The sequence below is a fragment of the Trichoplax adhaerens genome, genomic scaffold, assembly GCF_000150275.1.
Source record: "Trichoplax adhaerens TRIADscaffold_3 genomic scaffold, whole genome shotgun sequence".
Taxonomy (NCBI): domain Eukaryota; kingdom Metazoa; phylum Placozoa; class Uniplacotomia; order Trichoplacea; family Trichoplacidae; genus Trichoplax; species Trichoplax adhaerens.
This window is the reverse complement of record NW_002060945.1, coordinates 7,639,081-7,652,418: the sequence shown is the minus strand read 5'-3', so window position 1 is coordinate 7,652,418 and position 13,338 is coordinate 7,639,081. Positions and strand designations below refer to the sequence as shown.

The window sequence follows — 13,338 nt, the reverse complement described above, 5'->3', positions numbered from 1 at the left end:
TATCTACCTATCTGAATTGACTGCCAATCAAATAAGTCATAAAAGATATAGATAATATTACAATTGCTGTTAGTCTTCTTCCAAGAGGGTCATAAGATTCCTATTTTAAATCCATCAGTATCATGATTATGTTAACTATACGTACAGTAATTGGAGGTAGTAACTGTATCATATCGCAGAATTACTTACAACCCACTTGAATCAAATCGCATTAGTAATAAAGGCTGTTGGTAGTGTTTAAATCAATTGTGGCATTACACCAAGATAACTGTGGTTTATGCGTATTAGTACACTCTCTTGCTCCCAGTATAGAAGTGATAGTACCCAAGATTAAGACTACGATACCAATCACTAAGATGATTGCAGATATAACTTTGCGAGGAGCATAATTTGATCCTTCAGCCAGTTTTATATAGCAAGCACAAGGAAAAATAAAAACTAAAATGGTGAATAATGAAAGAGAAATATTATTAGTATGTTTACCGCTCATGTTGGACTGCCATGCCATTTTTGGTTAATTTATCATTTAGCAAACCAATTTCTGATATCATCAGCACTACTTCCAAGTAGAACAACCGCTTAGATCTAATATATTTAAATGCTATTTATCACCTAATTAGGGTTGGGGTATCGTTTTCGTTAATGTATCATTTCAAATGACACTTTTAAATCTAAACTTGACCTTACTAACAGTGTAATTATCATATGAGTTTACTATTAGTTAATATATTATCTAGTGCTATTTCTTGCCTAGGTGTTAATGCTATACCATTCCCAGTAATTGACCATATTATAGCATTTTTCTGAATTAAAGCTAGAGAGAACTATCAAATAAGTTTAGATATGGGTAACTAACCTAATGGAACTGCAGCTATGCTTCCCTATAAAAAATTAAAATAGATATTGTACTCGTTAAATTGAGAGAATTCGCATTCATTGTCATCAAAATGGTAGTAAAAATAAGTACATAAAGTCCGAGGACCTACAACCAATGCGTTAGATATAGAGAATGGACAGGTAATATCCTATAAACTACAAAATGCCGTTTCCTATATAAGACATAATCTCTCACATTTAGTTCTAGAACTGTGCCAAGACAGTCAGTAACCATTGGAATGGGTAAAGTCGCAGCGATAATTGCCAAGGTAACAATGATATGACGACTGGTTGATTCTTCTCGCCCAGCAAAAAAGACAAGTTCTATAATCTACGTGGAAATAATTTTAAAGTTATACCTATGATATTTCAATAAACTTCAACAGCTAGCTATTTGCTTGTATTAGTTCTATCTTACTTACTTGTCTACATACGAAGCATTCTATAGGATAAGTTAACATCATGGTTATACCATAACATAAGCGTGCAATGGTCACCAAGAAATCATGACTGCAATAATTCTCTAAAATATCCGCTGTTAAATTAAATTATAAGAAAGAAAAGACTTGAATTAGCATCCCGACTTAACCTTTATATCATTAATATTTAGCCTTGTCAACAATATAAAACTTCATAGTTTAACGGAGACATTAATATACCGATAGAATGAAATGGATTACCTTGAGTATGGCCCGTAAATGTCATATAGCCAGCAACGGATAGCAATATAACCGACATCCACGATAGAGAAACGGAAATATGCGTTACAGTCATAAAGCGATCCATGGTATTTGTCTTTAAGGAATTATAGATTAAGAACGTGTTGTGATGGCACACGAAAGCTGAAAATGGAATAGAGCAATGAATAGACGAAATTTTGTATACGAAGTAATCCTGAAATGATCGATATCGGCTGTCTTTCAGACATTGCTGCGATAGCACATAATAGTATGATAGGAATTAGAAAAACAACTGAATCGAAGTTTTTCTCATTCGAAAGTAACGTAAAGTACTTGTCTTGAAGAACTAATAAGGATTAGGGGATACAGTAAATAAAAGTTAGATAGAACCATGGAGAATAGGGTTAAGTTGAGAATTTATGATTCCCCGAAATGAAATAGCGAAAGACTGCTGCATCGAAAGGAAAAGTCCATGGACTACTAGATGTGTCATGCAGCATTAGAGCGATTCATGATATTTATCTACAAGGAATTAGTAGTAGGTGTCGTGATAGTATATAAAAACTGGATGGAAACTTTAAGAAAGTAATTGCATTAACTTTTTCACGATTTAGAAGCAATAGCGTAATTTTTGGTTGTATTAAAAGGAAAATTTGGATGAAATATAGTTTAAACAGCATTAGAGTAATTCATAATTTATTTATCTACCAGAAATTGTGAGAACTACCGTTATAGCATATAGAAAGGATAGCCAAGACAAAACCCAATTTATATTATTCTATTTTATCTCAATCGTTTAATATGCAAAACCCTTACCAAAAGCCATTACACCAATCGCCTGTTCAATAAGGATAAGAATTATTAGAAGAAACGAAATTGCATCTCTATTGGTACCACAGCTTATAATAGGTCATCGACTAATTTATTAAATCATAAATATCTCAATTTAGCAATAAGTAAACAGACAAGCCCACTATGAGCAATTTACCTGAGGTACGTTTTCGTGAGCGAAATTGAAAGCTCCTTCGGTGTGTGGTCTGTCAGGAATGAACAGAAAAGGAAAGAAATGTTTTAGGTACGTCTAAAAGGAACTTATACTGCCATAGATTTGCTCTTATAGTATTTTAATGTATCATAGTTACTAAACTATTCAAAGTAAAAAGACGGTAGGTTACATTTAATCACTTACATATCAGGACCAAGAGTGGCTAATCTTATAAAAACAGTGACAATAACCGCACCGACACAAATTAGTGAAAAAAACGAGGCCTGTTGTAGAAAGATTCAATTTCAATCACGATATCCACAGTTTGACAATAAAAAGAGAGAACCAAGTTTGATAATATAGCAGTATATGTACTGTACACTGAATTATAATTAGATAAGGATTCGTTTATAATTGATGCCTATACCATGCCCAGCTTTGAAATTTTCTTCAGCAAGCATAATGGCGTCATTATCAATAAAATGGAAATGCCAATAACAAATTGTCGATTGGTTAAAATAGTTGATTCGGCGCCTAAAATGCATAGAAAAAGTAAAATGATATGGATTAGACCTGTAAAGTTTGATAAAAGTAATTTATGTCAGCAACATTAGAGATAAATACAATTTCTCATGACGCCGTAATAGAACGAAGGTCACCAGGTAAAGCAATATAATTCAGTAAAAGAAGCACAAAAACATCCTGAAGGTAATACTTACCAACAAGCTGGAAAAATTTAACCAGTGAATCACCAACAATAACAGCATACCCATTCATTGCTATGTATTATATAAGAGCCATAAAATATCGAAAATTTTAGAAAACCGAAGTAATTTGCTATTCTGCTAAGGAACGTTATCTTGATGAAATCAAATCTCAGCTAATAGCAAAAACTAAAAGAGTGAGCAATTCTAATAGGGAAAGCAATTACCTAAGAATGGAAATATGAATTGACATGAAAGGACTAATCCATAACCGATATTTCCAAACGTTGATTTCATTAAACCCTGAATAAAATAATCAGATAATTTTACTCTCGTATTTAACAACAGAAATCTAAATTATTTCTTCTTCTAGAAATTACATAGATAAACTGATATAATTAGATCATTTATTGGTTCATTTGTTGTTCTCAAATTTGGCCAGTTCAGATATGGTATACTGTGCATAGTACTGCATACAATGGAGAGTTATGCTATAAATGATTTTTAGAAGCTTTGATAGCTGTGTTTTACAATAAGTGATTTTACCACATAGGAACTTTGACCAGCCATGGAACCACTTTCAACTAATAGTATAACAGTAAAATCTAAAAAGAGGAATAAAGAAAAAGGGTATTATTATCACAGTTTACAAAAAGATCCAGAGAAGTCCATAAGCATGTTTTATTTTACCAAGCCGTAGATGATTATACATATAACCCTCATAGGTTATAGCTTGCATTAATTTTGTGTATTAGAAAGAATCATATATAAGCTATGAAGAAAATTACATTCTACGATGATACTACAGCAATGCAATTTTTTCTGTATATAAAACTTTAGTAAAATTCGTGCTAATTCTTGATTCCATCAGCTCGTATATAAGATATCAACGTAATTATATCAGTGCTACATACTCGTATAGTCATTTATTCGCTGACATTAGTTATGATTATAGTAAAAATAGATAAAGACGTACATAAGACGTGCAATCATTGACAAATTAAATGAGTTTCCTTAATGTCTAATTTTAAAATCTGTAGATTATTGCATAATAGCTGTCATCAACTTGACAGACTCTTATTTTCCCCTATTATTTCTCTAAAGAACAAAATCTATCATCTATTCCGGTCAATTTTCATCCATCCTGTCTTTTAAGATAATATAATCGTCCGTAATTTAAAAGTAGATTAATATATACGTGAGTAATTTAATTAAATCATTATTAAAATTGTGACGGGTTCCTGCTTTAATAACGGTGGTCGATGAAAGTCTGGTCACATAGTTTATACAGTACTTGAGTATATCTAATAGGTTACTATTAACGATGTAAATGGTTCTGTTTGGCATTGCGGGTAGCTAATAATTACTGAGTAATTAAAATATATGTGGTGGATCATCAAGGCTATTATTGAATTCATCTACCTCTATCTTGCTTTGCAGCAGATAATAATTACCCTACACTCAATTTTGGCATGAACAGATCAGGCAACCAATAGTTAAAAACGGGTTTTTTCCTAACAATGCGGTAGTTGATTATAACCATCCAGTAATTAATATGCTTTATCCATAAGCAGATCAATGAAACTATTACAGTTATTTAGTCCCTACTTATGTGTTTAGGTAGTTTACAAATGATGAATAGCTTAATATAGGTACAAATAAATCTATCATCAAAACTATTATCGCATTGAAGTAGCGAACAACTCGTATCTAGAACTATTTGGGTATGATATTTGATATACGCTCAATAAATCATGCAATTAATATACTACGTTCATATTTATATACGTATATATAAATAGGCAAGGTCGCCAGGAAACCGCTTATTAAATTAGTATAAAATCCATAAAGATTTTACTTTATCAGTTCCATTTTACATTACTAGGTTGAGTACTATCAAAATATTATTGTTTGATGGTAAGGGGATAGCTAGCCTTTCTATCTATAACAGTCAGAAACTCGAAAATCAGTTACGATAGAATGTATAATGGAAATAGACGATACTAGACTAAAAGTCTGGAAGAAGAGATAATAGAAAGAAAATAAACCATCAAGTAATCCTGATGATTTAATAAACTGGCAGGCAATGCCAACGATCAATATTATATCTCAAGGTAATAATTCAAGAATCAGCATGGAATAATAAGGACAATTAAGAGAAAGAAAGTACCTATAAAATTTTTTTTAATTGATACTGTACCTGTTATAACAGCCATCATAGTTAACAATAAAATTCCTAGAAATAGCCCAGCTTGTTTCATTGCATAAGGCATTCCTATTTAATCAAAGATGTAGCTGTTAGTCTCATGAAGTATCTACTCTTTCTAATAAAGGATAAAATGGAAACTCAATATTAACATAGTACCACTCTATACTAGTATTCAGCTTTTAATACAGTAAAACTGAAACAAACTAAATATCTTTTCATTTTTATTCATGCTTACATCAATACAATGATACAATTTCCAATAGCAATAGATTCAAGTTGCTACTGGTTAACATGGACAATGATAACTTTACCTAAAGCTCCTGCTCCAATGATAGAATTGATGAAGTTAAAGGAACTTAATGCAATTCCACTTTTAACTTGATCTCCATTTCCACCTTCATCACTCTAATGGTGAAAAAGTCGTAGAAAAATGATTACATCCTCCTCAAATAAATCTACTATTGACGACAATATTAGTTTGAGTAGAAGCTCAAATTAGGATTCTAATACAACCCAGCCTTTTCTAAGAATTCACAGCCATGGTACCCATTTTTACGTCAATGTCCGTACAATATTAGGAGAAGTTAGTCATTTACAGAAGGAAAACTGAGCTACTTTTGGGAAGTTTACATTCTTTAATTGCTAAGAAACACTCGAAAGTTTGCAGAAATTCGATACTTAGATGAATGATTGATTTTTGATACGTAATCCATTTATAATAATGGTACTTTGCTGCTCTCTATTCAGATTTTTATTATCCAATAACTCAAATATAAATTCCAAACCAAAGATTGAATGGAGTTATGAAATTGAATATAGGTAAACTCAAATCAGAGCAATGATAAAATTCTGAACAAATTCGATTTCTAATCTACCTTATGAAATCCGTAAGAAGATAAATCTGCTAATCGTATAGCACACATACTATCGTAACATGCAGCAAGTAACTCTAGTAGGCCCTTATGTGAAAACTTAAATGGTATCATAAACGATTTATCTTAGGATTTTGAAAGCCTTCATGCAATCCGTAGCAATGTTAGGTAGTTTCTACACTATTTTGCGGTTACTGTTTCGATTTTATTTTAAATCACTTGGATGAAAGATTACAGTAAATCGGAATCGGATTGCATATAATCAACGACAAAGTTTGGAAATTGACTACGAAGCTTTGAGATCAAGCGAAAATAATGAATCATTCCCTACACTCTAGATTGCAATTCCATTCTATAAGGGGTTAAATGTCTGGCTGAAAGGAAATAAAATATTATATTTCATTCTTCAGTTCTGAATGACATTGACACCATCTGCAAAGTTGAAATCGATTTTATAGCATCTATCAATCATTAGTCTATTTTACGGTCCAGTTACTACTGTCATCAACTAAATAAAGACTAAAATCAATTCGTTCACCATCCGTAATAAAGCCGTGAAAGCTGTCCATAATCGTATGTCCTGTCAACTTTTTTGATCGATGTATTTATTCTTTGCTTTCTATTTTATGCTGTTATTCAAAAACTCAAATAAGAGCCCTGAATAGGAGCTCTAAGTAAGACTAATTGATATCGTTAAGCACTATTATTTTTATACTATATTAATGAACTCTAATAATAGCCCTGAATAAGACTAAATGATATCATTCAATATCAATCTTCAATATGGCAAATAGGACTTCTCAGAAAGGCTAAATTATATCATTCTATACCAGTATGTGATGTCATAGAACTCAAATAGGACCCTGGGTAAGATTAAATGATACCATAAAATATCAATATTTAGTATAACATCAATTAACTTAAATAGAAATCTTGACCAAGACTAAATGATTTAATAAACCATCAGCGAATAATTGGGTAACTATTTCAAATTCAATTTTGATGTCCTGCAGCCTGGGCGCAGCAAACTCTGAGTAATCAGATATTTGCCGTAAATTTATGAAATCGGGTGCCTTTAATAACGAATTATCATTCACTATCTAGATTTTATCATCCATCATCTCAACTTGGAGCAAAAAATGATGGCTAAATGAGATTATCATCGTAGTAAAATTATTCTTACATTCTAATACAAGGGGATGGCTTTGAATTATTCAAGAGTATCGCCTTCAAACTATCATCTATGAAAGGATGATTTTCCTTACCTCAATTAAAGCAGAGCGATCAGTCTGTTTCTGAGCCTAAATGAAAGCAATTTTATACGTCATTTTATTTCTCTAAGCAGCAATGCTTATTTATTAAAGATGAAATAATTCTACTCGTCTACAAGATTCATTAAGTATAGAAAGGACTTTTGCTAAGTGCTTGTCTTGAAACTAAAGTCTTTCTCTACAGAAAGGGAAAATGACGACCATCGATCAAGATGTTTACAATCGACTGCTTCTAACCTCATCATGGCCATTTTCTGGCCTGGTTATTTTCTGTAGTTCCATAGCACCTTGGTTAACCGTACCGTTTTGATAATGGCCATTAGATATTCCATTACTTAAACCATTAGATGATTTTACAACCGAATTTTTATGACTTGTTTTGTGAAATGGACTACTATAGTCATTGGGTGATTCAGGAAGCTGTTGGTAGTCGGTTTGATCCATGGTCAAGTAAAGTAATAAATGACTTTGAATGTGAAGAGGCTAATGCTGTGGATGAAATAAATCAAAATCAATAAAAATCAATTATTATATTCATAGCAAGAAGAGTAATTGTATTAGTAATATGATTCTAATTGATAACGTAGACGACTAGACAGAATTATTCTATTTATTCCAAGTCACAGCAAGTATGATTACGCCTTCAATAGATCATCCAAGCAAAGAAAATCAACTTTTACTCGACTGTCATCTATTAACTGACTGGAAAAACATCAAATTGAATAATTGTCAATTGCTGAAAGAAAGAATAGCTCAAACTAAAATGACAAAAGATTTTGCAACTTCTAATTGAATTGCATGACAAAAAGTTTCTTGTAGACTGTATAGTATTGAATTAAGCCAATAGATAGATTAAAAATGGCCATTTTATTGAATGTCTCATCTCGATGAAGAAAAATGGTGAGCTTAGGGAGCACTAGCAAAGGCGAAAAATTAAAAATTGTCTTGCTATTTTGATAGAATAGTTCGCTCCACTTATTATTTCCCTGCTTGCGGGCAATATGATATAGGTCTATGTCGACAAATACTTTTATGAGCTCATGTTGGGAGAATTGAACTATTTCAAGTGTATAAGTTGAATAGAATAAGGTAACAAGTTTAATTTAATTACATACCGTCTATTTTTTCCCCCTCTGATTTTGAATCGTGATCCTCGTGACATTTCTTCAACTTCACGTATCACTCACTAGTCTACGATTACTGCCTTCCCCCTCTATCCTACAGCAGAAATCGATATTATGGAAGACATACATGATGGAAAAAATTTCACATTGGGATATCATTTATTTGAACAGAGATATTCGAGTGCAGCTGAAGATAATTACCATTTCGAATAGGAGAATAAATGAATTTATTTAGCCTGAAGGGAAATCATAACAATAAGAAGATAACATGCAATCTTGGGAACTCTTTTCTTGTCCTTGATTATTAAAAAATTCTTTAGCTTAATATTGCTTATTATCATCCATCCTTTATACTGGTTATAATCAGTCAGTCTACGAATAAAGTAGAATAGAAATTTTATTGAACTTAATAAGATGTCATCAATTCAAATAAAAAGTCTTTATAGCATGACTATCGCGGTTATCTTTGTATCATTTGCGCAATGATCAATAAGGAAAAGGGCTATCATCGTCGATCATGGAGGATAGATTTTCTCAGTTTAGAATTGTCCATTTTATATCAAATTAACCCTGACAATCAATATTCAATTACCAAATCAAAAAAATAACTCTTACTTTTCAAACAACGAATTGACCCGAATGAAAATATGTACAAATAAATACTTACGACTGAATAATATTCTCAAGTAATGGTATAGTGTCAAGCTGGTTATGTTAAGAAAAAGGCCTTAATTTCAAATAGAATGAGACGATAGTGGACAAGTTTAGGTATAAAATGCATGGAATTTTATACGATTAAATCAGAAGAGGATTCAAGTAGCCCTAATGGAGCATTATTTCCTTCTATTTTTAACGTGATTGTTGAACTAAAGTTGTGCACATGTTCCTTGATGATTAAGATAAGAATGGTCCTAGAGTCCACTTGTCTAACTTGTTATTGAAATGACATAGTACAGCTTGTACACTATTTATTTAGACTAAAGGTTAATTACAATTCTTAAATGGATACGATCAAACGAAGTAGAGAAGCCAAGTTATATAATGTGTCGGTCTATGATTAATAATACACAATAGCTAATATTGTTTCTTTAGCTCCTACCTATAATGTAGCTTTTAGCCTGTTCGTGTAATTCAAAATGAGTCATCATGAAAATGATTATCTCAAATTATTAAGATTATTTAGAACAAGATTAGGCTCTACTTGGATAACTAATATCGCTTCTTTTGCTCCTATCTATAACATAGCTTTTGGACAGCTAGTGTGATTCAAAATGAATCATGATTAAAGTGATTACGACAAATTATTAAGATTATTATAGAAATAAGATATGGCTCTAGCTGCTAGTCAATTACGGTCTCCTTTGCTCGTATGTGTACTGTAATTCTGAGCCAATTAATGTAATCCAAAATTAATAAGAGTAAAATGATAAGGTAAATCATGAAGATTATTGTAGAATAAGATTTGGATTTGGTTGCTACTTTATACGATCATTCTTGGCTTTAGTAGCTCTGGTAAAGTCCCCTATGCTTACACTTATACTATAGCTTTGAGCAGTTAATGCAGTCCAAAATTAATAATACCAGAATGATTATGAATTATAATCATTAAGATTATCATATAACTAAATATGGATTCTGTTTATTACTCAATATCATCATTCTTGACATTGCTACTCTAAACAAGTCTTCTTTGCTCGATTCAGTAGCTTTTAGCTAATTACAATTTAAAATAAGCAAGAGATAATTGGTTATAACTAATCACTAAGATTACTAATCATAGAACTAGTTTCCACTTAATATGATTATTCTTAACTTTGCTAACTCTAGTAAAATCTCCTTTGCCCATATCTATACAGCAACTTTCAGCCAAATGATGCGGTTTAGAATAATAATAATATAATTATCAAAAGTCATCAAGCAATATTATTACGGAACAAGAGCTAGATCTAATTGCTACTCAACCCGCTCTTTCTTGACCATGGTAATTCGAACGACATTTCCTTTGCTTATATCTGTAAAGCATCTTTTCAACGAGTTAATGTATAGGAGTAAAATTAATTAAGAACAGTTATGTCAAGTAGAAATATTATCTTGTAATAAAATTTGGATCTAGTTGCTACTACTTTATACAATCATTCTTGGCTTGATTTACTCTAATAATGCTTATTATGTTAATGCCTACAGTATATAGGAGTTCGCTTTTAGCCAGTTAATGTAGTGAAATTAATAAAGGTAGGATAATTGCAATGAATCGTCTGGGCTAAATCTGATCGATGTACTTGCCAGTCAATACAATCTTCCTTGTTAGCTTTACAAACTCTCATAGCGCTTCCTTGGCCGACATCTGTATAGGGATTCGCTTTTAGCCAGTTAATTTATTAAAATAGATAAAAAAAACAAGATACTTCTATCAAATCATCAATGTTAAATTAATACTAGTTGCTACTCATCAGCAATACGATCATTCTTGGCTTTACTAACGCTAATAGCGTTCCTTTGAATAATATCATTGGAATTCGGCTATTTCTATGTAGTAAACTTAATTAAAGTAAAATAACAATATCGAATCATCAAGATTATTATGTAACAAAGTTGAAATTAATTGTTACTCTCTATTTAAGCTATTACGATACATTTAATATCACTCTTCATGTTAATATGTATATGTTATAAATTATATTATATAGCCATTTTTCCAAGATTAATATAATAATTTAACGAAAGGCGAATTCTCTTTCCGAACCATTAAAATTGCTACACTACAAGATTCAGACTCATTGTTACTCCATATGTTGCCCTTAGACTTACTAGCTTTAAGATCAAGATCATTTGTTATGATTGCAAAGATCATCCTTGCATCAATTTACACTGGGTCAGTATGCAAAATAGAAGAAAATAAAATGACCCTAGGGAATAAGCAAAATTGTTTTCTAACAAAAAATATTTGGGTTGCTTTAACACAAGATTGGATGGATCATAATGGGGTATAATGACGAAATGAGATATTCAACTATTAACATTAGATATTGGTCAACAATTAGACGAATACCCCATACGGGTACCCAGGTTAAATTAGTGAAATAGTTAATAGCGATACAATTAACTCTTTGACGACGTAAGTTGCTAGGTATAGAATTAGAATGGCCGGCAAGAAAATCATTAATAAATTTAAGACCTGATATTATTTACCATGCAAAAACAATTTTGTGGGTTCAGTTAAGACTCAATCAATATTAGACGGATATCAAAAATTTTAAAATGATGAACAAATTTAGTTTGTAACACATACACATGAAAGAGTTTTTCAATCGAGTAATGATATAGATCACTTACTGTCTTAGATATGGAGAAGTTTCCCAAGATTTGTTCGTGGCGAATTAAACTTATTATCGATACTTTTCGACACCAAGATGGAATAAGCGTTAAGGGTAAATTGCAATATTTCACAAATGTAATTCGCCACCTCGTTTCTACTACACTTTCATAGTTCCACCATACAATTATGGAACAAGGAAGTATTGTTATTATCGCTTTTATTTATATAGATGACAAAATGTGCACCAAATAGGCACGTCCGTGGGTTCATTTGTTTCTCTGTACTTTTCATTTCGATGATGAATAATAAACAACTTGACATCATGACAGGCCCATTGTTGACCTTGCACCTGTGATTAAATTTCACCAATCTTTGCCTTGTCTTGCTTACACGTGATAAATTGAACTCTATTTCTAAGTCTTTGTGTCAATAGATAACATTATTAATTATTTTCATAATCTATGAGATCTAAAGTACATTTATTAATCTTTCTGCTTGGATTGCTATTCCAGCTAATGACTTGTAACTATGCCGTCGCTAATATCGGCCTTTGACTCCTTTCAATTTGAATTATATAACTGAATGAGGTTGCTGCCTTCCTAGACTGAGTTATGATCAATAATTCATGGATAAAAAAGCATCCTGAGCTCCCTCTGTGATTGAAATAGATTATGGGTTGTAATTTAATAATAGTAACTTCTACAGATGCTATAATTGTAGCAGGAGATTCAGTATTGGACAAAATTTGCCCTTGAATCACTCTCATTACTGCCCTGGACAACTATATCTGGTAGATACCTTTTACTAACACTATAAAACATGCACCGTCTTATTATCCATCTCCACTGATTGCTTTTTAATAAGCGAAGCGGAAAGATTGGTAGTTATGTAATCATCACTACAAATGCTGGTATACTAGCTGGTAGCTGAGCGCTAGTTAGCTTACTATGGATGATTAATTATAAATTATGTAACTAATACAACTAATTGGATAAAATAAAGATAAGTGACTGAATCCCATGAATATTAACAACAGCTTTAGCAACGGTGTCGCACTTGTAAATAAAAAACAATGTTGTAGTTCTATATTTGCACCAGGTAGTAAGATATATAGTGGCATGGACTACTAAAGAGACCTGGACACACGCGTCTCGTTGTAGCCTTACATTATAGAGCCTATGGTAAACTTGCTTGCTCGCTTAGTAAAATATTGCTTCTATATATGATTTTATTGCAACATATTGGTACCATAAAAGTTTTAAAGGCATTCGTTTGCGCTGTGAATGGTACTTGCAATAGGA

At 31.7% G+C, this 13,338-nt stretch overlaps 3 protein-coding genes across 3 annotated transcripts; all 3 read right to left on the bottom strand.

Annotated features, from left to right (window-relative positions):
* Positions 1-1,262: 1,262 nt before the first annotated feature.
* TRIADDRAFT_22445 (uncharacterized protein) lies at positions 1,263-1,719 on the bottom strand (the record flags this gene model as incomplete). The annotated part of the gene is made up of 2 exons (XM_002110608.1): positions 1,263-1,411; positions 1,557-1,719. Coding segments are annotated over 2 exons (312 nt in total), but the record flags the coding sequence as incomplete, so codon positions are not given.
* Positions 1,720-2,352: 633 nt separating this feature from the next.
* On the bottom strand, positions 2,353-6,377 carry TRIADDRAFT_54864 (uncharacterized protein; the record flags this gene model as incomplete). Its single annotated transcript, XM_002110607.1, has 10 exons — positions 2,353-2,394; positions 2,545-2,593; positions 2,746-2,825; positions 2,969-3,075; positions 3,261-3,320; positions 3,473-3,548; positions 3,792-3,850; positions 5,446-5,520; positions 5,766-5,859; positions 6,330-6,377. 10 exons carry the CDS (start codon positions 6,375-6,377, stop codon positions 2,353-2,355), a joined length of 690 nt encoding a protein of 229 aa, XP_002110643.1.
* An 869-nt stretch (positions 6,378-7,246) lies between these two features.
* Positions 7,247-8,041, bottom strand: TRIADDRAFT_54863 (uncharacterized protein; the record flags this gene model as incomplete). The annotated part of the gene is made up of 3 exons (XM_002110606.1): positions 7,247-7,399; positions 7,592-7,627; positions 7,835-8,041. The coding sequence occupies 3 exons, from the start codon at positions 8,039-8,041 to the stop codon at positions 7,247-7,249; spliced, it is 396 nt and encodes a 131-aa protein (XP_002110642.1).
* Positions 8,042-13,338: the final 5,297 nt, after the last annotated feature.